Source organism: Passer montanus, unplaced genomic scaffold (genome assembly GCF_014805655.1).
Source record: "Passer montanus isolate IOZ18808 unplaced genomic scaffold, ASM1480565v1 scaffold18, whole genome shotgun sequence".
NCBI classification, from domain to species: Eukaryota; Metazoa; Chordata; class Aves; order Passeriformes; family Passeridae; genus Passer; species Passer montanus.
The window spans coordinates 16823090-16850965 of record NW_024365381.1 but is presented as its reverse complement, the minus strand read 5'-3'; the positions used below and the strand labels follow the sequence as shown (position 1 = coordinate 16850965).

Below are 27876 nucleotides of genomic sequence, written 5' to 3'. Positions count from 1 at the left end.
TGTATATTATGCGTAGCATGGCTAAGCAAAAAGAAACACTAACATCTGTATAACAAGAAGCAGTAATTACTTTTTTTTATATAAATCAGTTACTTCCGACAGTCCCTTATTTCTAAAAGCTTTCTGCGGACGGGGCGTTGGACTGTCCTCTCCTAGAAGGGAACTGCCGCCAGCCGCGGCTCGGAGCGCCCCGGGCCGGGCGGCGGGCGGGGCGGGGGCCGGAGCGGGGCGGGAGCGCGGAGGTCGCGCCGGCGGCAGCGGCGGGAAGCGGTTCCGGGTCGGCGTCGGAGCCGACATGGAGCCCGCGGGGCCGCGCTGAGGGAGCGCCGGGCCGAGCGGGGCCGCCGTCGCCATGTCGCTGGGCGAGTACGAGCGGCACTGCGACTCCATCAGCTCCGACTTCGGCAACGAGTCCTCGGGCAGGGGCGGCTCCCGCGGCGGCGGCGGCGTGCCCGGCGAGCAGGAGGAGCTGCACTACATCCCCATCCGCACCCTGGGCCGCGGCGCCTTCGGCGAGGCCACCCTGTACCGCCGCACCGAGGTAGGTGGGCGGCCCCGGCGGCGGGAGAAGGGCTCCGCTCCGCCGCCCCGCCGAGGGGCCCCGGGCCGCTCCGGGAGGCGGGGGGCCGCTGCCGGGGGCCGGTGCTGGAGGGCGCCGGTGCCCGACGAGCCGCAGCAGGGCTCGGCCCCCGGGGTGACACTGACAGCCCCCGGGGTGACATCCCCCGGCACCGCCCGGGAACAGCCCGGATACGAAGTGACAGCTCCAGCCCTCAGTGTCCGGGGGTGCAGGGTCCGGGCTTTGTAGCGTTTGGGCACCGCCAGTCTCTGGGTGCCCTGGAGTTTGGCAGGGAGATGTGGAGGTTCTTCCGACGCCAGTAGACTACTCATTTTTCTGTGTTTTGTTCCAGTTACAGAGGACATGGGGTCATCTCATACAGGTAACTCTCACATGCTCAGCATTTTGGTGTCATCAGGGGAGGCTGGGTGCGAAGCCAGTCCTCCCGTTGCTCCCAACTTGTTTAATACCATCCAGTTCAATTGTAGTTGTGGTTTTAGTGGCTGTCAAGGAAAAATGCTTGATTTAGTTCCAAAGGAAAGTTCTTCAGTTTTTTTCTGGCCACCATGAGATGTCATGGCTTGCACAGGTGTAAGTGAACACTGTTCACTTGAGAGATCACTTGTAGCATGGCTGACAACGTGTGCGGGCCTGAGAAGGGCAAACTAAATCTAAATTCATTCTGGTTTCCTTTTTGGTTTGTTTTAGAGGGTTTGTTTTGTTTAGTTTTGTTTTTTTCTGTAGGCTTTTTCCTTTGAATATTTTTAATAGCTTTTGTTCTTGTACAATATCCTACAGCTACAGCACTAAAAATACAACATTCTCCCTTTGTTGAACGAGTATGTTTAGTCTTTATTGAAATAAAACAAACCCTGTGTCTTTCCCTTGGTTTGGTGTTTTGGTTTTGGTTTTTTTCCCCCAGTGAGTGTTGGCCAGCTAGCAAGATAGCTTCAGGCCATCACTATTTCTAATGACAAACTACAAACCTCAAAATTTAAGTTATGAAGAATATTTGTCTGAAATCTGTAAGAGACAGGAAAGTCTTTTACTTTTCTGGTATTTTAATTCCCTGCTATAAAGGCACACACTGTTCTATTCATAAAAGTGTGTTTTTAATGGAAAGATGTTTTTGTGTTTCAGGATGACTCACTTGTAGTGTGGAAGGAGGTGGACCTGACCCGGCTGTCAGAAAAGGAGCGTCGTGATGCTTTGAACGAAATCGTTATCCTGGCCCTGTTGCAGCATGAGAACATCATTGCATACTACAACCACTTCATGGATAACACCACGCTCCTGATTGAGCTGGAGTACTGCAATGGTGAGATCCCACTCCCGTTGATGAACAGGCAGCTGCCATGTGGCTGGGTCAGCCTCCTGCAGAACCTGCAGCGAGTGTTTCTGGGGTGTCATCTGGAGGGCCAAGGCGTGGCGCTGAATTCTGCTGCAGAGCTCCTGAAGGAGAGGCTGAGAACCCTTCTGATTTGTGTCTCAGGTGCTAGAAAAAGAAGCTCAGTAGTTGGTGGAGGCAGTCTATGCAGTCTATGATTTCTTGAGTTTTCTGAACGGCTGGTGCACTGAAAGGAGTGATTATTGGTGATAAACACTTCCAGTGCACCTTGCTGTGTTCTTTTAGGAGGGCAGTGGGAAAAGACCAGGGGACTGTCTGGGCATCTCTACCAGTACAGAGCAGGGCTGTTTTTTCAGTACTGTCACTTAAATAGGTTTATAATTTGGTAATTATAAATCAGAGCTTAAAAATAAGGTCTTGTGGTACACTGCAGTCAGGACTTTTCCCTGCTTTCTGCTTTGTGCTTTTACATTTAATATTAACCCAAACAACAAACCTGGTCCTTCTGGTGGTGGAGAAAGTTTTAAAATTCTGTCCAAGAATATGGTGGTGTTTGGAGTTGGCAGGGAAAGCAGTTTCTCAGATGGAGTGATAGGAGGGTTTGCAATGAGGCTGTGACCAGCAGCTGCTCTTAGATGGCAGGAAGAGGAGCCCATACACAGCTTACACTCCTGGAACAGGATACGTGCCTGGAACTGCAGTGTGGCTCCTGTTTGGGTGAGTGGGACAGCTCCCCAGGTGAAGTATCTGGTGTTTGTACAGGGCTTGTGTTAAGCCTTGGCTCATCTGTAGAAACATTTTTTGCTGGAAAAGGGCATGGTTGTGTTGTGATCACCTTATACAACAGATTGCTTTCACTGGAACAGGTTGGAGAGCACAACAGAGTTGTGCAAGGTCTTTTAGAAGGGTGTCGATACCCTGGTTGGCAGCTTGGCCAAAGCTGGTTTTTCTTCTCTGCTTTTTGTTCTTATGGAGGGTGGAGTCCAGTGCAGGCATAGGGGAATGTTAGCTCTTTGAGGCACCTTTTGTTTTAGGGGCTCTCTCTCGGTGTCAATTGCTTACTTGCCCTGAAAAGACTGCATGCTTGAGGCCATGATAAATTTGTTGGAGGGCATAGAGAAAAGCTGTGTAGTATTGATGTCTGTGGACATTTGTAAATGCCTTTTGGCTTTGGGATAATAACCAAGAGGTGAGTGTATAGCTGCTGTTGCCTGAATGTGTCTGAATGGTAGAGAACAAGGGACATGAGAAAGAGGAAATCTTGTTTGGACTTCCATGTAGTGGTTGTACCAATGCATAAATAGTTGTTTCTTTGCCTTTTTTTTTTTTATAGTGTACAAGCCCAAGATGATTTGTGAGTAGTTTTTAAAGTAAGGCTGGACAAGTCACTGTCAGGCACTTCTCAGAATCCAAAGGTTTTAATGTTTAATTGGCTTGTCTCTCCTGAAGACCTAGAAAAGAATTTCAAACTTCAGTTAATGTTGCCCCTATTTTACAGAGGAGAAAGCCAAGTAATTGATTTATTTGCCTTTAGTTCCATGTGTATATGATGGTTCTGTAAGATTGGATTTACCATGGGATAACATCAGTGAATACAAATGAATTACATTTGGGAAGAAATATCCTATAAAATACAGTAATTGAAGAGACAGTAACCTACGTTGGAAGGTTAGATGTGAGTACATGAAACAAATACAAAATTAATTTGGTTTTTGTATGTGTGCATAGAGGTATTGATTATATGAGTCAAGAGCTAACTTGTTGCCTTGTGTAGGATTTTGGCAATGTAGTACCTATCATGCTGCTCTTTGGTTCAGAAAAGATTGGAACAAAAAAGAGAGATGGAAAACACAATTGGCTAAAAACCTGCAGTTTGAATGGTTGGAAAAGACATTCATAAGAAGAGGCAGAAGTGAATACTTTTAAATTGTGAATATGAGGAGTGTTTTGTAGCTAATTTATGAATGTGAACATAAGGCAGAAAAAATAAATATTGAGAAGTTACAGCAAGGCTGAATGAGAAGAAATTAAGTGAAGGAAATCTTAATTAGAAAAGTCTTCCTAACATGGAAGTCTGAATTAAGTCCTTCAAGTAAACAAAGGAGTTTACCACTTGACAGGGCCATAGAAATCATGTAGCCAAAAGCTGTCTTGCACCATGGGAATGGTCCTGGTGATCCATTACAATTATGACATAATATATGATAATTGGGAATTGGAATAGCAAGAGGAGGTGGTCGTAGTTTTGGGATTTACAGTTTGGGTACTGATCTGACAGGGAGTTTCTCTACCTGCAGCCCTCAGCATAATTTCTTTTAGTTCTCCTTGATTTTCAGTCTGCTGTCTTGAAGTCATGGGGTGCACAAAGATTTCTGCTGATTTCAGGCTTCTGTTAGTGGTACTGTTGTTGTCAATGCTTTGTGAATTCTGTACCAGTGTATTTGGCAGGGCAGAAAAAGGAGAGGCCAGTCCAGAGGGAGTAGGTAGGGAAAGACAGTAAATTGTGCTTTCAGGGACTACTCTGACTTAAAAATTGTTTGCTTTCTCTTTTTTAATGTATTATTTGTATATATAATGCTGAACAGGACAATCTCATACACGTTTACATATCCCAAGAAACACTTAAAAATAAATTTAAAAAAGTAGGGACTGCTGGCTGAGCTTATTGATTTGGTTTTCAGAGAGTATTAAAGGGTGGTGTTAGAGAATTGTCTCTGCTTAGACTTTAATACACCAGTGAAGTTCTTAGATGGAAGAAGAACCTAATTTTGTGAGTGCCTGATGAGTTTAAGTGAAGAATGCTGTGAGGGAGCTGTAGTGATTGATCAGATCTCTTAGGGGGTTTGAGTATTCCCAGCAGCACTTGAGCAGAGTAACTGCTGCCATTAACTAAGATGAACATCTCTCTCTTTCTCACTCACTTATAATTACAGGAGGGAACCTCTACGATAAGATTCTGCGACAGAAAGACAAGTTGTTTGAAGAAGAGGTAATTTGGGGTGATTTGAGGGAGCAGTGGGGCTGGCCTAAAGTTCTGGTGATCTGTAGGATTATTTATGTATTTCTTAAATTTTTTTTTTTCATTGTGATGGTGGGGAATTTCTGTGTTTATCTGGGGGCTGGTGTCCTCTTTGTTCAATATTGCAAGCATTTATGGACTATCTGAAGCTTCTTATTTTCCTTTTAAACTGTCCATAATTCCTAGCAGTATATAATTCCAAGGGAGGAATAACAAAAGAGAACTGGCTTTCTTCACCTTATCATCTTGGCAAATATTTAACTTTTAAACTCTTTCTGTGTTTCTTCCTAGTGGGCCCTCTATTTCTCTCCCTTCTTAATAATTTTGTAGGGTTTTTTTTCCAAATAATTTCCTTGAATCTGTCTTACTCTTCTCATTTTCTGTCTTTATTTTATTTAAACTTACTTTTTGCTGTCTGCTTTCACTGCATGCCGAGCTGATTAATGATTATGCTTACTTGTCTTATATAGTGACTTCTAAGGCTTTCTGGCTCATGGAGAGTATTTAATGGTCCCAATTCATATTTTGGAGAGCACAACTGTAGATGTTTCCCAAGTGGTCATTAGTTGTCATTCTGAAGTCTTTTAACTTATTGAATCTGTGATGCTTGTCAGGACAGACACTATGAATGGAAGTAGAACAATCTACCTATTGAAATATGTATTTTAGAGATTTCCAAACCAGGAAATGTAAAAATTTTCATACTCCTGAAAGAGCATCTAAATGGTATGGCCAGGCCCTCTTGCTGTGCCTCAATGTGACAGAGACGTGTAGAGTTTTGTGGTTTTTTAATTCTTTTTAAGCCTCACATTATGCTTGTATTCCTACCTGTGCAGATGGTGGTTTGGTATCTCTTTCAAATTGCATCAGCTGTGAGCTGCATTCATCGGGCTGGAATTCTTCACAGGTAAGTGTGGCATGCAGAAAGCTGAGGTGACCAGTGCAGTTCATGGGGGGGGATGAAGAACTTCTTTGCTTCTTTGTTTGAAGCAAACACTGAGCCTCTCTCCACAATGTAAGAGGATCTCCTAGATGTTAAGAATCCCTTTTTTTGTTGAGCTAGAAACTGTCTTGTGATAAATGTGCAGGAAATCTTGTATTTGAAATTGGAACTGCAGCTGTGTGAACAAAGAGTTTATCCACATAGGAAGGAAGTAAATTTGCCCTTTATTGCAATAGCACATAAATGATGTTTGTTAAAGTGGGTAGGAAGAGCATTTACCACAGGCCAAAGGTACTTCCGACCTGTTCCACAGTTAACAGCTGCAAGCCAGTGTGTACATCATTCTGTAATTCTGGAGGCTAATGGTGGTGAAGGCTCTGCATTTGTCCATTGCTCTAATATAACCCATGTGAAGATTTGTCCTGCATTTGTCTGAATCTTATTTCTTTGGCCTGTTACTTAAGGAGCTAGTACAGTCTGTTAGCTTGCAGTGGTAATTTTGACAGTTATTCTGAGATTTTAATGTGTAGCTAATTAGCTTTTCCTATTGCCCTTTTCTGCTTGGGAGCAGTAAATTTCATGTCTTATGTGCGTTTCAAGGAGACCGTGATGTTCTGGGGAGTATGCACATGTAGACAGCCACTTCCAGCACAGTTGGGTGATGTGCTGCACTAACTTATGGGCATAGCTGTGTGAGGATGTTTTCTGTAGGATGGCATCCTGGCTGCTGCCATTCTGAATCTTTAGTAGTTGGTGAGCTTTGCTAATGAGGGGTTGGTAGCCTACACTCAGCAAAGCAGTGCCTAAGTTTTTGGCCTGGAGCAGATGCCATGTCTGTCCTGCTTTGCAGTCATTTCCTGCTTACCACCTCTGAACGTGTGTGGCTCCAAAGCCTTCCATAATAACAAATTGAACAATTGTGCAAATGTTTGCAGTGATTTCCTTCTGCTGCAGACACTGTGAGAGTGACCCAGGACTTTGCGATGCCCCAAGTGGATGAATGCAAAGTGCTGCTTTACTTGGTGTTTTCCTGATCTACACTGGGAAGTTGTTGATGGTACGTTAGGAAAAGTGGGTGTTGAGAAGTGTTGGCCACGAAAAGCATATCATGCTGCGGGGGCTTCTTCTCTATCTCCAGCCTCTTGTGTTGGTCTGTGAAACTACATACAGATTACTCTGTCTGAGAGTGTTTTCTATCAGTTTTGGAGTTGGGATTTTTTGGCCATCAGCCTTTCAATCTCTTGGGCATAGTACATAGAACCATGGTATCTTTAAGGTTGAAAAGACCTCCAAGATCTGAAGAGTCCAGCTGAACACCACCAAGTCAAGTAAACCATAGCACTAAGTGCCATGTCTAGTTGTTTCTTGAACACTTCCAGAGATGGTGGTTCTGCCACTTCCTTGGACTGCCCCTTCCAATGCTTAACAACCCTTTCAGTGAAGAAATTCTTCTGATATCTGACCTGAACCTCCCCTGGTGTGTCCTGAGGCAATTTCCTCTTGTGACAACTGTCACCAGTTACCTTGGAAATGAGACTGTCCCCCATCTTGCTGCAACCTCCTTTCAGGCAGTGGTAGAGAGTGAAAAGGTCTCCCCTGAGCCTCCTTTTCTCCAGGCTGAAGACCCCCAGCTCCCTCAGGCGCTTCTCATCAGGCTTGTGCTCCAGAGCCTTCATCAGCCATGTTGCCCTTCTCTGGGCACACTCCAGCCCTTCAATGTCTTTCGTGCAGTGAGGGGCCCAGGACTGGACTCGAAGTGTGGCCTCGCCAGTGCTGAGTGTAAGGCAACAATCCCTGCCCTGGTCCTGCTGGACATGCTCCTTCTGATACTGGCCAGGGTGCCACTGGCCTTCTTGGTGACACACTGGCTCCTGTTCAGCTGCTGTTGACCAGCATCCCCAGGTCCCTTTCTGCTGGGCAGCTTTTGAGCCATTCTGCCCCCAGCCTGTAGCCCTGCAGGGGTTGTTGTGGCCCAAGCGCAGGACCCAACATTTCACCTTACTGAACCTCTACAATTGGCCTCAGCCCATTGATCTAGCCTGTCTAGATCCCACTGTAGAGCCTACCCTACCATCCACCCCATCTCCACTCCTGTCCAGCTTGGTGTTGTCTGCAAACTGACTGAAGGTGCACCCTTGTCCAAAATATTGATAAAGATACTAAACAGGACCAGCCCCCACTGAGTCCTGGGGAGCCTCACTGGTTACTGACTGACAACTGGATGTGGCACCTATCACCACCACACTCTTGTGGCCAGCCACCCAGGCAGTTTTTAACCCAGCAAAGAGTGCACTTACACAAGCCATGGGCTGCCAGCTTCTCCAACGGCCTGCTCCTGCATCTCTAAAATTTCCTTCCTAAAGTATGTCCAGCCTTCCTAGACCCCTTTGTTTTTAAGAGCAGTTTCCCAAGGGTCTGTCTGAACCAGTGTCCTGAAAAGACCAAAGTCTGCCTTCCAGAACTCCAAGGTGTAGAGGTTTTGTTGACCTCTTTCCTTATTTTACCAAGAATTGAAAACTGTCATTTTGTGGTCGCTACCTAAGATGGCCTCCAGCCACCCCATCTCCCACCAGCCCTTCTCTGTTCAGAAACAGCAGGCACTGCCCCCGTAGGCTTTCTAACCAGATGCGTCAGGAAGTTATCTTCCACACCCTCCAGGAACCTCCTAGACTGCCTCCTCTCTGCTGTGCTGAGTTTCCAGCAGACATGCAGCAGGCTAAAATCTCCCACAAGAACTGGTGATCATGAAACATCAGCCAGCTGCTTGTGGAGTCTCATCTGGCTCTTCGTCCTGGTTTGGTGGTCCTCCCCCCTGATTCTCACCCACAGGCACCGAGCCACATTGTCCCTGACCCTGGGCTCTGCAGTCCCTGATGTAACACTCCCTAATGTTCAGAGCCACCCCACTGCCTGTCCTTGCTAGCCTGTCCCTTGTGAAGGGCTGCACTGCAGTATTCCAGTGGTGCAAGTCCCCCCACCACATTTCCATGATGGCAGCTGTGTCACAGCTTTCCTGCTGCACAGTGGCTTCCAGGTCCTCCTGTTTGTTACCCACGCTGTGTGTTGGTGCAGATGCACTTCACCTGGGCCAGGAATTTCATCCCAGCACTGGCATGCAGCCACAGGCTCCTGTCTAACCAGCCTGGTCTTATCTCCTTCCCCCTTCAAACCTAGACTAAGGCCTTCTCAATCAGCCCAGCCAACTCATGGGCTAGAATCCTATGTCATGTTATAGAGAGTACTCCTTGAGGGATAAGGACATTGTGCTTAAGTTCTAGAGTGGCATCTGTTTCACACCCTGTGTGTATGTGTTTATATTTGCATATATACATATTCATATCTACACTTATGTTTTTAGTGAGCCCAGCATCTCCTGGCTTGGGTCTATTTATAAAACTAGCAAAAATAAGACCTGCTCAATGACCTTCATACGAGAAGAAACTGAGAGGGGGGAAAGAACTATCTTTGATCTGTGGCCTTTACATAGGTGTCTGAGCCTGAGCTTTTGCAACTGTGTTGTGTTTGTGTGGGGAATGTGATAAAACATGGATAACTGCAGCTACTGCCCTGGTACTCGGAGCAAAATTGCCTTTGCAGAACTTTGTGTATGTGTGTGTGACAGAGAGCTGGCAGAGTAGCAAGTAGCTCATTTTGGGGGAAAAGTATAGTAGTCTGTGGAAAACTCTGTGGAAAACTGTGAAATCTGTAAGCGTATTCAAGTGTTTGAATTTCTTTTTCTCATTTCAGAGACATAAAGACATTAAATATCTTTCTAACCAAGGCAAACCTGATTAAATTGGGAGACTATGGCTTGGCAAAGAAGCTGAACTCTGAGTACTCCATGGCTGAGACTGTGAGTACCTGCCATCTTTATGTGCAAACTGAGTTGTGTTTTTCTTTCATCTCTGCATACCTTGCAGAAGACCAGGGATGCTGTACATTTTTGCTGCTCATTTTCTGTTACTTTTCTTTCCCTCACCCCTCAATTTCCCTCAGTGTTATGGTATCATAGAGCTAAGGTTGGAAAAGACCTCTAAGATCATCAAGTCCAACTGTTAACCCAGCACTGCTGTGTTCATCACTAAACCTGTCCCCAAGTGCTGCATCCACAGGTTTTTCTGAACACTTCTAGAGATGGTGACTCAGCTACTTTTTTGGGCATCTTATTCTGATGCCTGACCCTTTCAGTGAAGAATTTTTTCCTAGTATTTCATGTGAACCTTCACTGGTGCAACCTGGGGCCATTTCTTCTTGACCTGTCGCTTATTACTTGGAGACTGACACCCACCTCGCTACAACTTTACTTCCTAACTTTGTCTCACTAACTTTGCCATATTTGCTGAAGTGTTGCAGCCTACAGTTATCCTTGCTCCCAGGTTACCTTTCTAAGGTCTGTCTCTCTGGAAAGCAGCAGCAGACTAAAGATAGGTGCCACTATGGGAATAGAATTGTACCAGAGCTAGTGTAGCCAGGCTAGAGAGCACTGTTCTTCTTTCCTCTAGGCATGGTACTTCTGAAGGTGAATCTGTGTAACACGAAGGCAGTGCTAGCTGAAGGACATAGACAGCATTATAGCCACATCAGAACAATGCTCTCCCTCTGGGCTAGTTAAGGCCAGCTTAACAAATGACATTAATTTTGTCATGCTGCTGTGCTAACAGGTAAATTTTGCCTCAGGTGGATCTGAAATAGCTTGGATGTGTGTGCCTGACATTGCACTGTGCCATAAGCATGTCTCAAATCTCTTTAATATTCAGGCTCTGAACTGGATTGTGAAGAAGCAAGAAAGGCACTTGTGTTTCTTATGGTAACCAGATGTATGGTTTGTTGTTAATGTTCCTGAAGGGGGACAGAGCTTTGTAGGAGAGATTAATTCTACCAGAAGGCTGTCAAGCTTGGCCTTGTTCCAGACCCTGCCAGAAAGCATTTTTGCAGCCAGTTATGACACAGGGTAAGCTGTATTGCAGGCACCTGAAAGGTTCAGCTTGGATTTCTCAGCTCCATTAATTTCTGTGGGGAGTGTTAGGCTTGGAAAGGGAGACATTGTCTGAGGTTCCTGTCTGCTACAGCCTTTATTATAGTTTGGGACACAAGCCAGCTCACACTTCCTCTTACCAGCCTGTATCATTCAATTTAATGCCAGGCGTTGGTGTTCTGTTAGGATGTGTAGTTAAACACTTGCCAGTCCCCTTCCAGAACATGAACACTATTGTGCAGTTCCACTGTAAGTGGGAGCTCAAGGCTACTGCATAAAGCCTTCACTAGGCTGGGCTGCAGTAGAGCCACTTCTATTTTGTCACACTTTTCATGGCCTTCTGACTTTCAGAGGCAGTTCAGTCTGTGCTGTGAATTTCCAGGTTTGTTTTAGCCTGTGTTGTCTGTCTTCATCTATACCTACTAGACCTGCAAACCTTGATTTTTCCTTTTTCACATATGAAAAATTTTGAGCTACACACCTTCAGCCATATTTTGATTTTTATATGCTGGCTATGCTCTGGTCTAGTTGCTCAATTTGTAACCTAATGACCAGTGGCAGACTGGAAGTAATTTTTTGGGAAATGAGTGCAAAACATGTTATTACCAGTATTTGTAATTGTAGCAGTAAAATTGTGATTTTGTAGAATGTTCACATCTTTCTTACTAAACACTGATTTCTTAATTTATAATTTTCTACAATTTACCAACGAAGATATAGAAAATACATCTGTCTTACAGAAAGCTTACATTATCCTTTGCTTAAAAGAGGTTTTGTTGCAGTGTCCTAGTTCTCTGCCTGATACTCAGAATCTCAGGGTTCTGAACCTTCCCATGGCTGGGACTCTGCACCTCTGTGGCAGCCACGCTGTGTAACAGGAAATGGGAGGGACATGGCAGACTCTCAGTGTGCCCATTAGGTATCCAGTGTACTTGCAGAGTCTCATGAAGGGCAGGCTTTGTAAAGCTCCTTGGAGCTTTGCTGAGAGAGTTGAAAAGAGGTCATCTATAAATATTTCTCCTTTTTCTAAATTCTCTCTTGCTTTGTTTTGCTGTCTAGTTTCTTTCTAAGGAGTGAGCTCCATTCATCTGGAAGCTTCATTCTTACATCTTTTGTCACGTTTGTTCTGTGTCTCCTTGTTGTGACTTTGAGCTAAGTCACTACTTCTGCAGTACCTGGGAGGCCTTTGTATTTATGTGCAGGGGTTTGGATTTTTGTGTGGTGGGGGTGTTTGTTCTACACAAAACAATTGTTCAGGAAAGTCCACTTCTGAAGTGGAAGCCTTTTGGGTGGGACTCAAGCCAGCTTTCTACGTACTGACCCAAAAGGAACCCTTATTTTTTTTGAGACAGAGCAGCCTTTGTCCTGACACTATCTTGTGATCAGACCCAGCTCCATAGCTAAGGTCTGGCATCTGTATTTGGAAACTTTGCTAGATGCTTTTTTCTTCAGCCTCATGTGATGGTTTCCATATGCCTGGTCAGTACATTAGGCTCTGACTACCCCTGAATGCTGTATATTTAAGAGAGGGGAAAGTCCTTGCTGTTTTTCTATCACTATTACTTTAGTGACAAGTCTGTACCACATCAGGCTCATGAGAAGAAAGGTGTCTAGGATCTTTCAGGAAGCTCAGGGTCAGTTTAGTTTGTGGATGACAGGAGAAAAAGTGTGCTTATTGTTTCTATCCCTCCAGCACATTAGGGAGGTGTATCACTTCAGTGCTGTGTCTAGCTCTGTCTTGTCTGTGCAGAATGGATACAGAGTTCCTGAATTGAAAGCTGCTGGATCATTTCTGATTTTTGAATGTCTTTTTTTTTTTTCATAGCTGGTGGGAACTCCATATTATATGTCCCCAGAACTCTGCCAGGGTGTGAAATACAACTTCAAATCAGATATTTGGGCTGTGGGCTGTGTCATCTTTGAGCTGCTTACTCTGAAGAGGACCTTTGATGCTACTGTAAGTCTGCAAACCAGTATGGACTGAATAACCTTATTTTTTATTGTCCTAAGATTCACACTCAGCTCATAGCTTCCTTCAGTCATGTTTTTCCTTTGTTGTTGTTTAAATATGCTAATTCAAAAAGCAGTGGCCTAAGAGTGACAGTTATAGCCAGAGAAAATGTCTGCATGATTCCCCTTACCCTTAGTGCCGATTTCCCTTCTGCCTTCTTGCAGCAGCCTCCCTGGCTTCTGCCAAACCAGCCTTGTCCACAGCCCATGTTTGCTAGATGCAGAATAATAACTCTGCTAATTTGTATCATGGTTGTGAATGAAGTATCCTTTTCACTACAAGGAGGAGGTTTGGGACTGTGTAGTCTTTTAGCATTACTAGCTGTGAATTTTATGTGTGGTGTTCTATAGCAAAAGGTCCCGGCCTTCACATTTCGTAGGATCTCATTCTGTTGCTCTTTCTCAAAATCTGATTGCAAGAGAAGTCTGGTCAAGCTAGCACAGTGGAGGGTGAAAGGAGCATTGCTGGCTGACACATGTGATATACTAGTTTGTGCCATATGATGGAAAAAGCAGCTAGTTGTTGTAGGCCAGATTTTCTGTAACCCTGAAAGAGAAGATGTGAAAATACCATCCTTTCCTGACTTTCTCCAGTGGTGGCTCTCGTGTCCCAGCAACTTTGCTGCTATGCTGTGTTTAATGGCAATATGCCACACAGGAGATTTCATGCAAAGAGAAGCCTGATCTCCCTGCACTCTTAGAGAATTTGGTGAAAAGCTGGATGCTGCCACTAAATCCCACCTATCAGAGATACAATTTCTGCAGGAATTGTTATTGGATTTCTGGAGAACCTTCTAGGCAGGGAAGAAGAGGGGTGTGTCCTGATCAGAGATGGAAGAAGAAAATAATGGTGGCCCATAGCATCTCTCCCCATTGGACACATTGTCCAGTTTGGTTCCATTATGACTGGTTTCTGGTTTCTGCCTAGAATCCCTTGAACCTTTGTGTGAAGATTGTACAGGGAAATCGTGCCATGGAGGTTGATTCCACTGTCTACTCCTGGGAGCTGATCGAGATGGTGAACTCCTGCCTTGACCAGGTTGGTGAAATACTTTCTAACTTTCAGATACCCATTCCCAGCTGTCTCAGCCATGGAATTCAAGGGTGAAGGGGAATGACATGCCTGTTTCAGTATGTGAGATTTGATGCAGGGTAATTTTTGTGAGGCTTGAGGCATCACTAAGATTGGGCTTTTTCTGGTCTTCTGAAAGCTGTCTCAGTCCTGCAGGCTCTGGAGGTGTGCTGGGTTTACTCTGATCACAAGTATTTAATGGGCTGGCAGAAGCAATTAGTTTTTAATTCAGTGCTGTGAAGGTAGGACCATCATCTCAGTACAGTCTCTTAGGGTTCTAGTTTTCTGTAGGGAATTAATTTATTGAAAGCAAACATAGTATTAATACCTTGGAGCATGCAAGTCCCTCCTACACATCTGTAGTAACTATCCCTTCTCATTCTAAATGTTTGAATTAATTCCTTTCCCTTCTGAAGGGAGTCAAGGAAGGAAGTCCATGCAGGCATGAATGAGGTCTTCTGGCCCAAGATTTTGTTGCAGATGATGAGTATTTCCCAGAGAGTTACTTGTTGCTTCCTTCTTTCAGGACCCAGAAAAGAGACCCACTGCAGATGAATTGCTTGAACATCCCCTTCTCAGCAAACGCAGGAGGTAATCAGATGGTCGTGCCTGAAAACCTGGATGGCTGACAGGGAAAACAGGGGGATTTGTGCAGACTGGTGATGTTTATGCTTTCATAGTGACCTCCTTAAGTGAATTTAGACTGCTGTGAGGCAGATATTTAAGTTAATTCATTTTCTTTAAGGGAAAAGTGTATTTTTTCAGTCTAGTCTTCTGATCTGATGTTCTGTTGGTGCATGGGAAAGGTCTCTGCATCCTTAGAAGCTGTTGTATAGAGAACCTTGAGGTATTCCATTCGGAGACTTTTTGAGAAATGCTTGTTTTACTCTTCAAATTTCTGTGAATGAAGAATCACAGAGATCCTCTTGCAGTCATTGGAAAAAGCCATTTTGAATATATATATTCAAAATATATGGATCATTCAGTATAGAGACCCCCACTTTTTGTTACCTTCCTCTTCAGGAGAGACTTGCATTGAAAGTGGGCCATGCTTAGTTTGCCCATCAGCCTGCACACACTATCTTGTTATGAAAGGTGGACTGTTTTTATTCCACATTTGTTTATTTGGGAACAGCAGACTCAGTCCTTTATAGCAATACTCTTTTGCTTGGCGATCAGCAGAGTTTGAGTTTTGTCTTGCTATAGGCATTGGTAAAAGCCCAAATCCTGGTAATGTTTAGCCTTTTAAGGTTATTCTTTTGCAATATGGGTATTGGTTGGCTGCATTTTCATGCAGACGTAGTTTGTTGTCCTCAGCTCTTCTAGAAGTTTGTTAGCTGTGTGCTGCATTACTTCTGCCCTACTTACTGTGTATTGCTGCGAGCTGGTAAACAGCTGCCATGCTTCCTCCAAGAGGCAGCAGCATTTTATTGGAAAGGAAAACAGTCTGTGTGTGCTGCTTGTCAGTAAATTGCATAGAGCAATGTTGCTGTTTCCTAAAATCCTTTTTCTCCCTTGGCAGGGAGATGGAAGAGAAAGTCACGCTGCTTAATGGGCCAAATAAGCGACCAAGGTAATTATTTAGACATGTGTTTGAAAGGAAGTATGGAGAGAACAGCTCCCCAGAGAGGAACTGAGAGTGTTAGCCTGTGACAACTTTAATGGAATAGTGTAGTTTAGAAGATCCCTAAATGGTAGAAGTTTGACCCAGCAGTTGCATGTTTATTGTCCTGTGTTTTACTCTGCCTTTTATATCCTACTTATTTGTATGGCTGGAGCTGTCCCATCCAGCTCTAATCTGTCCTACTGAGAATGTAATCTTTACAGCTTACATATCTGAGTTGTAATGTAGATGTCTCCTTTCATACAGATATCCTTCACCAGGAGGAATATGACTGTCTGAATGATGAATATTACATTAATATAAATATCTTCTATAAAACCTGATATAGCAGAGCTTCAGCACAGTTCCCAGCAAGCCCGTAAGCAGGGTTGCTCTGTGAAGCAGTTAGCTTCTGTTGCAGGTATAGCTGGTTGTCTGTTATTTATCAGATAGAATTTGACCATTTTTTTCCTCATAAATTTGGAAGTACTAATACTATCTGAGTACCTTAGGTGAAGTTGTGCCACTTCATGGGCTGTTCACAGTTTGCTGGAAGAACAGTTTTTGAAAATACAAGCCATGAATGGTTGTGAAGAGGAAACTGCTAGACAACAGCAGGAAAATGGATGATGACAGGGAATGCAAACTCATGAAAGCATGTGTGTTTTGTGGGGGGGATCTTGTGCAGGTCAAGTACCATGAACGAGGCTCCCATTGCCGTGGTGACTTCACGCACTAGTGAGGTGTATGTTTGGGGTGGTGGTAAGTCCACCCCCCAGAAGCTGGATGCCATCAAGAGTGGCTGCAGTGCCCGCCAGGTGTGTGCTGGTAACACTCACTTTGCTGTGGTGACAGTGGAGAAGGAGCTCTACACCTGGGTGGTAAGTGAGACAAGCTGCAGGAGGCGGGTGAGAGTGGGAAAGGGGGGTTCACATCTACTGCTGACCCTTCATGAGCCTGTTTGAATCAGATGGGCAGGGAGCTTGGGAAGGGAGAATTCTGACTGCAGTGGACATTGAGGCCATCTGATTTGGGGCTGACACAAGTGTCCCAAGGCAAGTGTGTTTCTGGGAGGCATTTTCCATTGTGACAGGAAGTGTTTTGGAGACGTGTTGTGCACTTGAGGTTTGTAGATGGCGGTCTTGTAGGCCCAAACACTGAGTCAAACATCTCTTCATTCCATTCCTGACTACTTAGACATGCAGTGGAGACTTAATGATTCTCTGGTTTTATATTTTTGAGGAGGCTTTTCAAGATCAGAATGAGTGGGATGAGTGACATTTTTGTAATACAGTTGTCATCTGCAAGGCAACTTTCATCTGAAAGCAGAGGGATCTTATGCTAAACAGCTGTGCTTTTTATGATGAGTGGAAATTCTGGAATAGTTTAAAGTGAATTAAAAATGTTGGCATATAATGCATTTTAAACAATTGAATTCAGTCTTCTCAGGTTTAGATGGTCTGTGACACGGAGGTGATCTCCATTTCCAGACTTCTGTCGGTTTTTATATTGATTATACAGAATCTGTTAAAACAGGTTAGAAAATAAGTCAGTAAGAAAGGAAAGAGATCCAAATAGGAGGAGACCAACTTGGAGTAATTTGCTGGATGTTCGTGCCAGAACAACCACTAAAAACTTTCAGCTGGCTATTAATAGTTTTAGTTTCAACACTACTTGTTTTGTGTAATTTTCCTGTGTAATTGCTATGTCAGGCCATGTCAATAACATCTGTTTTGTGTTGTACATTTCTTTGCAGCCTCTAGGATTTAGAAAAGTAGTTCAGAAAGCAGAAAGATTAAGTTCAGTTCTGCAGCAGGGAGCAGGTTCTGTAGTCTGGCAGATGAGGAAGGAGCAGGGATTCCTTACCAGATGCTGAGCTGAGACTGGATCACTCCTTGTTAGTGCATCACTGCCAGAAAAGTCTGTGCTGCCACTGAGATTGTTGCCTGCTGTATGCACAGAGATGGCAATCTCTTCCCAGGAGCAGACAGAACATTTTCTCTTGCTCCTTGCAGTCTTCTGTTGTTTGCTTCTGTTATTTACTGTTAACTATTGATACGTCTCTGGGATTGTGGAAATGTAACCTCACCAGGTGTTTCTGTCTTGCAGAATATGCAGGGAGGCACCAAGTTGCACGGGCAGCTGGGCCATGGAGACAGAGCTTCCTACCGGCAGCCAAAGCATGTTGAGAAGCTCCAGGGAAAAGCCATTCGCCAGGTGTCCTGTGGAGATGATTTCACAGTGTGCATCACGGGTGAGAGCTGCAACTCCTTTGGCTCAGACTGTTAAGGATGTGTAGGCATTGACACGTCCTGTCACTTTGCTGAGCTGTTGGAGGTGTTTGCCTTCACCATGAGATTAGCAAAGCAGCTTCATGCACAAAGGAGAAAGCCTTTGAGATGTTACTCATCCCTCAATTCGGAGTATAGTACCAACATTATTACATTTGGGATAGATTGTATCTCAACATTTGAGACAGGTCAACATTATTACACAGAGGAAGATATTGACTCCCAAGAAGGATGGGATTTTGCTAAGGATGTGCTCCTTTTTGGTGATAAAGCTGGGTGTTGGCAACATATCCACGTGTCTGTGCAGAGGTTCTGCTTTTACCAGTCCATGTGTTGCCTCCATTCATGCTCACACTAAAGATAGTGAAGCCTGAAGTCGAGAATGTAGATATGTTTGAAACTGTCTTTGGACTGTGTGGGAAAATAATCACCCAGTGATAAAAAAAATGTGTATCTAGGATTTGCTGTTTAATTTGGAATGCTTGACATCTGGTAGCTGTCTCTAGTTCTAACCCTGCTCATACTTTAAAGGATGTGTTAGGTGTGGTGTTGTCTGTTATAGAAGAATCTGACTTTGCTTTACCCATGAAAATTATTCTCAAAAAGGTAGTTTCAAACTTATTTTTCCAGTGCTGAAAAGGCAGAAATTTGACAGAGATAAGCTCAGGTGGTCATTTTGAGGAAGGAGTGACTTAGGTGGCCACAGAATCAATTTGTGGGTTATTGTTAAAGAAATTGGCAGGTTCAAACAACGATTTTTTGGCACTGATGTAACTACAGCTTGTCATGTAAGATCCCTGTTAACATGAACAAGAAAGGACTCTGTAGTCTCCTGATGACATTCTTCTGCACTAAAGAGGATGATTGCAGAAAATAAGTTTCTCTGACCATGCTCTGAGAGGTTAATATGCAGCCTAACACGAGCCCTGTGTGCTGACCAAGCTTCCCTTATGTCCTTCAGATGAGGGCCAGGTGTATGCCTTTGGCTCAGACTATTATGGATGCATTGGCGTTGACAAGGCTTATGGCTCTGAAGTGCTTGAGCCCCTGCAGCTGGATTTCTTTCTTACCAATGCTGTGGAGCAGGTCTCATGTGGAGACAACCATGTGGCAGTGCTGACCAGGAACAGAGAAGTGTACACGTGGGGCTGTGGAGAGTACGGTAGGTAGAGCCCCCCTGATCCCTCAAGGCACTGGGACGTGCCTGCTGGAAAGTGGCCTGGTGCAGGTGTGTAATGCAGGGCCTGGGTGAGGGCTGCCTGGTATATACCCTGGGGGCAAAAAACATTGTTTCCTTGGGACTTTCTTTCCTTGTAAAAATGGGGAACTGGAGACTGAAGCCTTAGGACTTCACTCTGGAAAGCTCTAAGGTGCCACTTGGCTTCTCAATGGTTCTGTGAGTGGGGTTGGATTCCCTTGAGGGCTGTCAGGCGATGACAGATGTAGGGGAGCAGGGAGATTCAAATTCAATAGGGAGATTATTTTGGGGCTGTGGAGAGACAATACCAGTTGTTAGATATGGGCACCTGGGGAGGCCATTTTAACTGCAGTACTTTCATTGATGCAGGACGCTTGGGCTTGGATTCAGAAGAAGATCACTACACCCCTCAGAAGGTAGGACTGTGACTACTCAAAATCTGCAAGGGCATAAATCCAAATTAGTTGCTGTTTGGAAATACTATCTCTCTGAGGCTCAGGTGTTCTTTCTGAGACATTATAGAATTTTCAAGGGTATTAACTTTGCTTCCTCCCTTCATTTTGCTTCATTTCTCTCCTAGTGATCATGGCAGAGTCATACCACTCACAAAACAGCATCATAGCTTAGAGCTTCATTGCTCTGATTTCTGTGATGGAACTGGAAATGCCAGTTAATGTTGTAGGAATCATAGTGAGAAATACCAAATGACTTACCTTGGGTCTGTAGAGGAAACTCACAGCGGTGCAACTATTGAAAGTCTTTGAATGTAATATAATGAGTTAAAGATTAGTTGAAAGTAAAGCCCTCTTGAAATACAGTGCTGAGGTAACTGCAGTATTCCAACCCACTGAGGGTTAGAAACAAGTGAGGATGTGCCTGGAAGCCAAAGATCTGTGATCACACAGTATTACACCCACAAGGCACAGACACAAACCCAGTCCTGCTCACCTAACTGGGTTTGGTATTTGTAGAGCCCATCTGGCCCATCATATTTCAGGTTCCTGTGCTGGTCACCGGTGTCTGCCTTGAATATCTGCATTGTGATCAGTTTCCATATGCTACAGACTTTATGGTATTCTTACACCTTCATTCAAAGAAACTGTGTTGGCTATTGATAATGGCCAGACTAGCTGTGCCACTGCTCTACCCTCGTATGTTTTCCATGTGCCAGCTTCCATGTAATAGGTGTCGGGATTTTTATTTTCTTAGGATGTATTTCTTCCACCTAGGTGGATGTTCCGAAGACCTTAAACATTGTGTCCGTTCACTGTGGCTGTGATGGAACTTTCCTGCTTACCCAGACAGGCAAAGTCTTGGCATGTGGACTCAACGAGTTCAACAAGCTGGGCCTGAATCAGTGCACAGCAGGGATAATCAATCATGATGTGAGTGTGTTTGGATCCCTGGCTCCAGCAATCAGTAGTATATGGGGAAATGGAAGTTCTCTGACAGTGTTTGTAACTTCGTGCCAGTGCTTTAATTCCAGTCAAGACAATGGATACTGGGATTCTGGGAAGGGGCAATTTGTTCCTCAGTTTTCTGTCTGCCCTGTGGGCTTATGTCAGATCTGAGGTAGTGAAACAGAGTGAGCTGCTCTGGTGACTTATCCAGTGATACGGATTTGGGCAGTTTTTTATCATACTTGTTTTAGGACTGTCTTCAGGTCCTAAAACCTAGACTTTAGGTCCATTAAGCCTAAACTTCAGGTTTAATATGTGATCAGACATGAGCTTGCTTGAGTAGGTCTTAGCTGATGAATGTGTGATTTTTTCACTCTGTTTACCCACATCTTTTGTCAGACATACTGTGAGGTGCCATATGCCACTTCCCTTACTTTGGCCAAGCAGCTGTCCTTCTACAAGATCCGAACCATTTCTCCAGGGAAGACACACACAGCTTCTATTGATGGTGAGAGCCTTGTGCAGTAAGAACTGAATGTTGGCTGCTGAATTACATTACATCAAATTTGCCCTTTTAGCCTGGCCCTTGATACTGGGGGTTTTGCTCTTGGTAGCAAGGTTCATGCCTGCTCCAGGAACTCAGGATTCCTGTTTCTCAACAGTCTTGTTTCCTGGCCAGCTGAAGCAGCAATGTCAGCCTTCCTGTTTTTTAAAGGGGAGAAAAAAAAAAGTTTTAGTAAGAATCATGCTCTGGGCTAGCAGAGGAATCATTTGTGATCAACCTAGGCTATGCTCAAGCGACATCAGTCAGAGAACTGTGAGGAGGCCCAGGCCCCCAGCATCAAAAAAGGGGAAGCAGTGGGAAAAGGAACGGGGGAAGTGTTTCCAGGCTAAACCCATTCCTTTTGGTTGGCACTGTCCCCTTTCAGCCTGGCTGGCTGCTCAACAGAGCCATTCCTGTTGCTGCCTGTGCTCTGTGTGCATGGCTGCTGGCAGAGCTGGGCCCTCACTGCCACTGTCTCCTCCTTCCTCCTTGCAGAGCGAGGCCGCCTGCTGACCTTCGGCTCCAACAAGTGTGGACAGCTTGGTGTTGGGGACTATAAGAAGCACCTGGGAATAAACCTGCTGGGAGGCCCCTTGGGGGGTAAGCAGGTGATCAGGGTTTCATGTGGAGATGAATTCACCATAGCTGCTACTGACGGTGAGTGGCTCTTTGTCAAGTTGTGGTGGGTTACTTAATCTGCAGAGGGGTTGACTGGCTCCCACTGATTGTTTCCTTTACCAGCCCTGCAGCACAGCCCTGAAATAAAGAAATCCTCCTGAACTGGGGCTGTCTTGCCCTGTTAATCACCCCCGTGCACCCCCAAGTATTTGCTGTCCCTAAGGCTGCACAGTACTGACTTAGTGGCTGCCTGTTAGGTTTGTTACTGGTTTGTTCTCCCACCGTCAAAACGGAGCTGGTGAATTAGATATTTTGGGATAGCAGTTACAGCAAAAAAGACTGATCCTTATAGCAATTACAGGCTGAGAAGGAGGGAGGGAATTGAGCCCCTGAATTTCTCTCTCCTCAGACAACCATATCTTTGCTTGGGGTAATGGCGGGAACGGGCGTCTGGCAATGACCTCAACTGAGAGAACTCATGGCTCAGATATTTGTACCTCGTGGCCTCGGCCAATATTTGGATCATTGCATCATGTTCCAGACCTGTCATGCCGTGGCTGGCACACCATCATCATTGTTGGTAAGTGTAAATTTAGGGTGTAGTTTTGGGATCTTGTTTATGATGATATATTCTTTTGCCAGGAGAGCATAAATCTTGCCTGAGGACAGGCCAAATTTCTGGGGGAAATGTGACAAGTTGCTCTGAGCCATAGGCCTGCAGCACTGGCTTTGTAGGAGTTATCTTGCTTTCTGTGTGGGACTCTGACTGAAAGCATGCTTCTTTCCTTGCAGAAAAGGTGTTGAACTCCAAAACAATACGATCCAACAGCAGTGGCCTGTCCATTGGTACTGGTGAGTAACATGCCCTGAGGAGCTCTGGTTTAAGTCCACTTAGTGGTTAGTTTGAATGGACGAGGTTTGGTCCTGCAGCACAGTTTCTCTGTGTTTGAAAGGCCTCACAGAAGAGCTCAAAGGGAAGAAATCTAGTTGGTGCCATGTATGGGAAGGGATGGCTGAAACAGGAGAAACAACATGGGTGCAGAGAGGCCTTTGTAGTTGAGGAACTTCAATTTGATGAGGAAAAGCTGAGAGGAATTCACTGAAGGGAACTGATATGAGAAGGGGCTCTAGTTGCTGGAGAGATGGAGTCCAGTTTCTTGGACCTGTGGGAGGGCTAGGGCCAAGAAGCTGCAAAAGACTGCTGCACACAAGCTCTTGTGGAGAGGGCTGCAGGGAGTGCTAGGAGCTGAGGCAGATAATGCTGGCATGTGCTCTCACGTGGCCATACAGTACAAATTTATGCATCTTCTCTGCTCCATCTGGGGTTTGCAACAGGAATAGCAGAGGTGGGAAAAGTATAAAGTTTTCACTTTTGTTTGCTAGTGCCTCAGAGCTGCACAACTGGAGGAGGAGAGGAAGAGGATAATGAACAGGAGGCAGAAACCCCCAATCCCAGTGGAGGCTTTCGGGGAACCATGGAAGCAGATCGTGAGCTGGGGGGCTGGATCAGCACTACAGAAGCTAAGGGAGGCAACAGTGCTGACAGCAGCTCCTGCCCTGGCTGGCTGCGGAAGGTAATGTGGCTTCCCAGAAGTGCCTTAAAATGGGGATCTGGGCTGGGAGAGCTGGGTGGCCCCTTCCACCTTTGAGGGATACTCTGATGGGTTCTTAGAGTTGTGTTGCACAGAGCCCTTAAGGCCTTGCTGCCTGTTTAACCACAAGAGGGTGTTGGTGCATCGATTGAGGAGATTAAATGACCTGCAGGAAGCTGGCAGGCCTGAGAAAGCTTCTTTTGTATCCAGGAGCTGGAGAATGCTGAATTCATCCCCATGCCTGACAGCCCCTTTCCTCTGAGTATGGCATCTTCAGAGCCTGAGAAGGAGACTCTTCCTTACCAGAAACTTCAGGGACTCAAAGTGGCCTCTGAGGAACCTGTTGGATTAAACAAGCCCAAAACGGAGCCCTGGGTAATGTTATCAAAGTGAATGCTTGGCAAAAAGCTCTTGGGAACCGTAAATGGCAATGTTTGAATTATGGGGAGAGCTGAGAAGAGACTGGTGGATAGGCCTAATTCATCTGGATGAGGAAAAGAGGGCTGGTGATAATCAGAGATGATGCTGCAGAGAGAAAAATTCCCAAGGATTTTTTGGGAACACAAAGCTGATTCTTGGTCAGATTTAAAGTAATGGGATCAGTTCTGTGGAAAAATGTGTATACTGCAATTGGAATAAAAGAGAAGCCAAGGGTTCAGAAGCCTAGCAGAAAACAGAAATTTAGAAAGCAGAATTTGTTGTGAGATAGGAAGAAGAGCTGATACAGAAAATCAATGAGAAATTACAACCTGTGAGACTACCTAACTCTAGGAGTTTTCTGTCCCAAGGGCAGCACGGATCCTGTGCTTAGGGAAATGGGGGTAAACCATATGGATTTTGGTGCTGGGAGGATAGGAACAGCCTTCCCAGAAAAAGGAGGAAGCTAGTGGCTTTGTACAGAGGAGAGAAGGAGAAGTATCTTGTTGACCCTGCCTGCTAGAAATTTGGCAAGTCAGGGAACAAGCTGGGATAACACTCTGGGCATGTTTTTTTTTTTTCTTGTGGCATATTCAGCTCTTGGCCTTGCACTCAAACCTGGCCTGACTGGCCTCAAACCTGACTTCCTTCCATGTCTCTGCAGCCTACTTGCCTGAGTCCAGCCTTACCATGTGGTGAAGGGAAGGATGCATCTCCTGGCACAGGCTGCATGTGCAGCGCTCTGCAAGTGGAGGTGACACACCTCCGAGGCCTGGTTTTACAGTGTCTGGATGATCAGAAGAAGCTGCAGCAAGAAACCATTCGTCTGAGTGCCCAGCTCCAGCGGTTCTGCAGGAGGATGGAGGAAATGCAGCAGGTGAGAATCCATCATCTGGGTGCACTTCTGTGCTCAGGGCTCACCATGCTCCTGCAGATTGTGGAGGCTGTGCAGAAGAAAGCAGCTCTTAACAGCCACCTCTGTCAGAACAGAATTTGGTGGACTAAGAAGGATGCCTGTTTCTTGTACAAGCTGCTGATGCAGGCTCTGATAGTAGCAAAATAGGAATGAAGCCAAAAGAGTTTCCTCTGAGGACGGCCCACTCTTTGAGGGACCTGGGATTTCCCTTTCTTTCTCTTGAGATGAGAAGGGATGGGCAGTCATGTTGCAAAGAGTAACAACAAATGGCTGTGGAGAACACGGAGGCTGTGGGCCTTGTGCAGCTTCTAGCTCTTGTGCAGCTAGTCCTGGCACTGTTTGGGTAACTGCTGTGTGTTCTGACAGGTGAAGGTTCATTCCAAAGGAACACAGACAACCAAAGAGGAGATGGAAGTGGATCCGAAACCTGACGTGGATTCAGATTCCTGGTGTCTCCTGGGAACGGACTCGTGCCGCTCCAACCTCTAGTCTCCTGAGCCCACTGGGATCCATCTAACTTCACAGCACACTAACCGAATGCAGAGAGCGGCTTTTCTGGCGTCAGGTCACTCGCGGACAAGGAGCGAGGCCGGAGGCTCCAGAGCAGCACCCATGTACGTTTGATATGAACTAGGAGTGAGTTTGAGAGGGGGAGGGCCCTTGAGCTCTAGGCCAGCTCAGTGATTGAAGCAGCAGCAGCTCCTCTTTGTACTTTATCTGTCAGTTCTGCACTGAGGCAGAACGGCCCCATTATGGCGATGGCTTGTGGCCCTTTCATTGTTTCACTGTTTCCTGGGAGCTGCCTTTGGGACCCCAGTATTCATCACTGCATCTCTAGACGAGAGGAGGAAACATGTTCTGTACTGAAGCTGGCTGAACCCTAAGACTTCAGAGGGGTGAAGGACTAGGATCCTCTCCTTAGCACGTGGTAAGGCCCCGCCGGTGAGGCTGCTTCCCTCTGCTCAGGCGCAGGGGGACTAGTGAATGTATCATTCTGGAGGCAGTGGAGATGCTCCTCTTAGGGAGATCATAGTAGACAGCATGTCCCTGGCCTCGAGGCACAGCTTCTGGCCATATGGCTGCGTCCACTGGGCTGTGTAGACAGAGTTTGAAGGCTTTATTCTGGGTGCCAAGGGCTTTCCAACTTCCAGGCAATGCACCAAGATGAGTGAATCAGGTGTTTCCCGTTGCAGTAGTGGGGACTGTCTGAGATTGGATCTGTAGTTCTTGGTTTCAGACCATCTGTCTCCCAACCAGATGACAAGCATCTGGGCCTCAGACTAAACTACCCATTTCTTACTCCAGCTGTTCAACTTGGTTTGGGTGCCAGAGTTTCTGGTTTCTTGGCATAAGCCTGTAGCTGCTCCCTGCTTGGCTTCTCTTCTGCTCAGTCCCTGTGCCTACACTCTGTGTGGGTGTGGGAAAAATCCGTGTTTTTCCACTCAGTGTTCTGATGAAGCTGGAATGCCATTTCCTACCCAGAATAGGTCATTACTGCTGTGGTCTCAGGATGTAGCCTTCCCCAAAGACTGAATGATCAAATCTCAGTCCGGAATTCACCTTCTTTCAAGAAGTGAGAAGCTTTCCCAAGAAAATTGGAGATGGGAAGAGGCATGGTCTGATGCTCAAGATTTATTCATTTCCTATTAGAGAATGAGGTTAATTTTATTCCCCTTAAATTTATTAGCAAACTGACTTTGAAGTAAAGCTTATGGGATTGGTAGGATCCCTGGGAGCAGCTAGCCTCCCCTGTCTTACTTGGCGTCTCCAAGGAGTCCTAAGTTCCTCTCACCTTTGCTGTGAGAGTGGGATTGTAATTTCATCAGGTTTAAATGATCCCCATCAATGTCATATTACTAGAATTGCCTTAGGTCTACTGGAGGTGAATATCATACCACCTCTGACAGACTTCTTTTGAGAGACTGTTCTGGGGAATCCAGCATTCCCCATTTGTCTCTAGAAGCGGATGCCAAACCATTTGCTCGTAACATAATGCTCCTTAAATACTTCTTTGGTGCCTATTGCTAGTATCTGGGAGCTGAATCAAGTGCTGTCTTCCCAATGCAGTGTCCAGGGTAAGAATTGTTCCAGTGTGCCTGTCCATTGCTACCAGAAGCAGGGCAGGAGGAGAGACCTCCTGGGAGGCGGTGAGAATCAGGTGCCCTGGTACAGCCAGGCTTGTTTGCCCTTGTGACTCTGCTCTCCTTTCCCCCACGTGCGTTGGAGCCAGTTCTCAGGTCAGGGTCCCGGCTTGAGGGTCGTTGGTCACATGCAGCAGTGCCTTTGAGGACTGAAAAGTCGAGCCTGAGCCATGTTTAATAAGCAAGCACCAAGCTGATGAGAGTCGCTCTCCTGCAGTGCACTGCTATCCTCATTTCTCAATGCTCTGCAGTTGGGAAGCTAGGTGCACAGACTGGATTCCCCTTGGATCTAGTGGAGGATGAGGGTTCCTGACAGAGGATGCCCTGTGCTCCACAATCTCATATGTGCCTTAGAGGATTCACGCTATCCAGGTTGTGCCTGTTACAGACCACAGATTTCACACCAGCCAGCTATGCAACAAAAAAAGCAGTTTAAAGGTAGCACCTTTGTCTTGGGCTGAAAACGGAAAGACAGGCAGGCAGAAGTGCCTTCGAGCAGTTTCAAACCCTTTTTACTTCTCCCCTTCTTGCAGTGCTAGCTCCATATGTGTTGGTCTCCTGCTAGTATTGCTACTGAGTTGTAGTGGATCACAACTTATGCCTGCTCTGACACTCTGGCTGAAAACTAGTTTGTCGTTGTCTTTCTTTGAAAGGTTAAAGGGTGGAGTGGTTTGGAATTTCTGTTTAAATAAATGTTTAAACTCATACTCCTGTGTTTGAACTCCTTTTCTTGTCTTTATTTTGCCAAGAGAGGAAAGGGAAATATGCATACAGTCATCTGTTTTTTGGCATTCTGGTTTTGATTATTTTCTTTTGCTTATAGAAAGAGGGTGAAAGGGCTTTTAGATTCTTTGCTCTGGTTTAAAACAAAGTCAGTTTCTGTGTCCCTTAATTAAAAGAAACCAACAACAACCAAACAAAAACCCCATTCTTTTCTCATACTGTTACGTCTCCTCCTAGTGACGTCAGGAGCTTGTGTGTGTGTGTGTTTATTTCCACAGTCTGAGTGCCAAGTGGGGAAATGAGTAACGGGAAGAGAGGCTTAAAGGGAAGAAGTACCTGTTTTTCTCAGAATATCTTCATTGATCATTGAGGCCTACAGAAGGGAGAACCTGCCTGACACCACCTGCTCAGCCAACTTTCCTGCACACTGTACTTAAAAGCCTGTCACTTTTATCAGAAATTTTATTAAATTGTGAAATATCTTGACAGGCAGAGGAGAGTTAAAGA

At 45.5% G+C, this 27876-nt stretch overlaps 1 protein-coding gene across 2 annotated transcripts; it reads left to right on the top strand.

Annotated features, from left to right (window-relative positions):
• The first annotated feature begins 258 nt into the window (after positions 1–258).
• NEK9 (NIMA related kinase 9) lies at positions 259–27353 on the top strand. 2 transcript variants are annotated; one of them, XM_039705421.1, is made up of 23 exons: positions 259–541; positions 912–941; positions 1700–1877; positions 4841–4896; positions 5763–5833; positions 9617–9722; positions 12670–12801; positions 13783–13893; positions 14453–14517; positions 15449–15499; positions 16218–16410; positions 17639–17783; positions 18782–18982; positions 19388–19434; positions 20248–20403; positions 20818–20926; positions 21458–21619; positions 21990–22160; positions 22373–22432; positions 22964–23154; positions 23383–23547; positions 24254–24466; positions 24872–27353. In XM_039705421.1, the coding sequence occupies exons 1-23, from the start codon at positions 353–355 to the stop codon at positions 24992–24994; spliced, it is 2925 nt and encodes a 974-aa protein (XP_039561355.1). In that variant the 5' UTR covers positions 259–352; the 3' UTR covers positions 24995–27353. The 2 variants fall into 2 exon arrangements, with proteins under 2 accessions (XP_039561355.1, XP_039561356.1); XM_039705422.1 differs by lacking the exon at positions 912–941.
• The last annotated feature ends 523 nt before the right edge of the window (positions 27354–27876 follow it).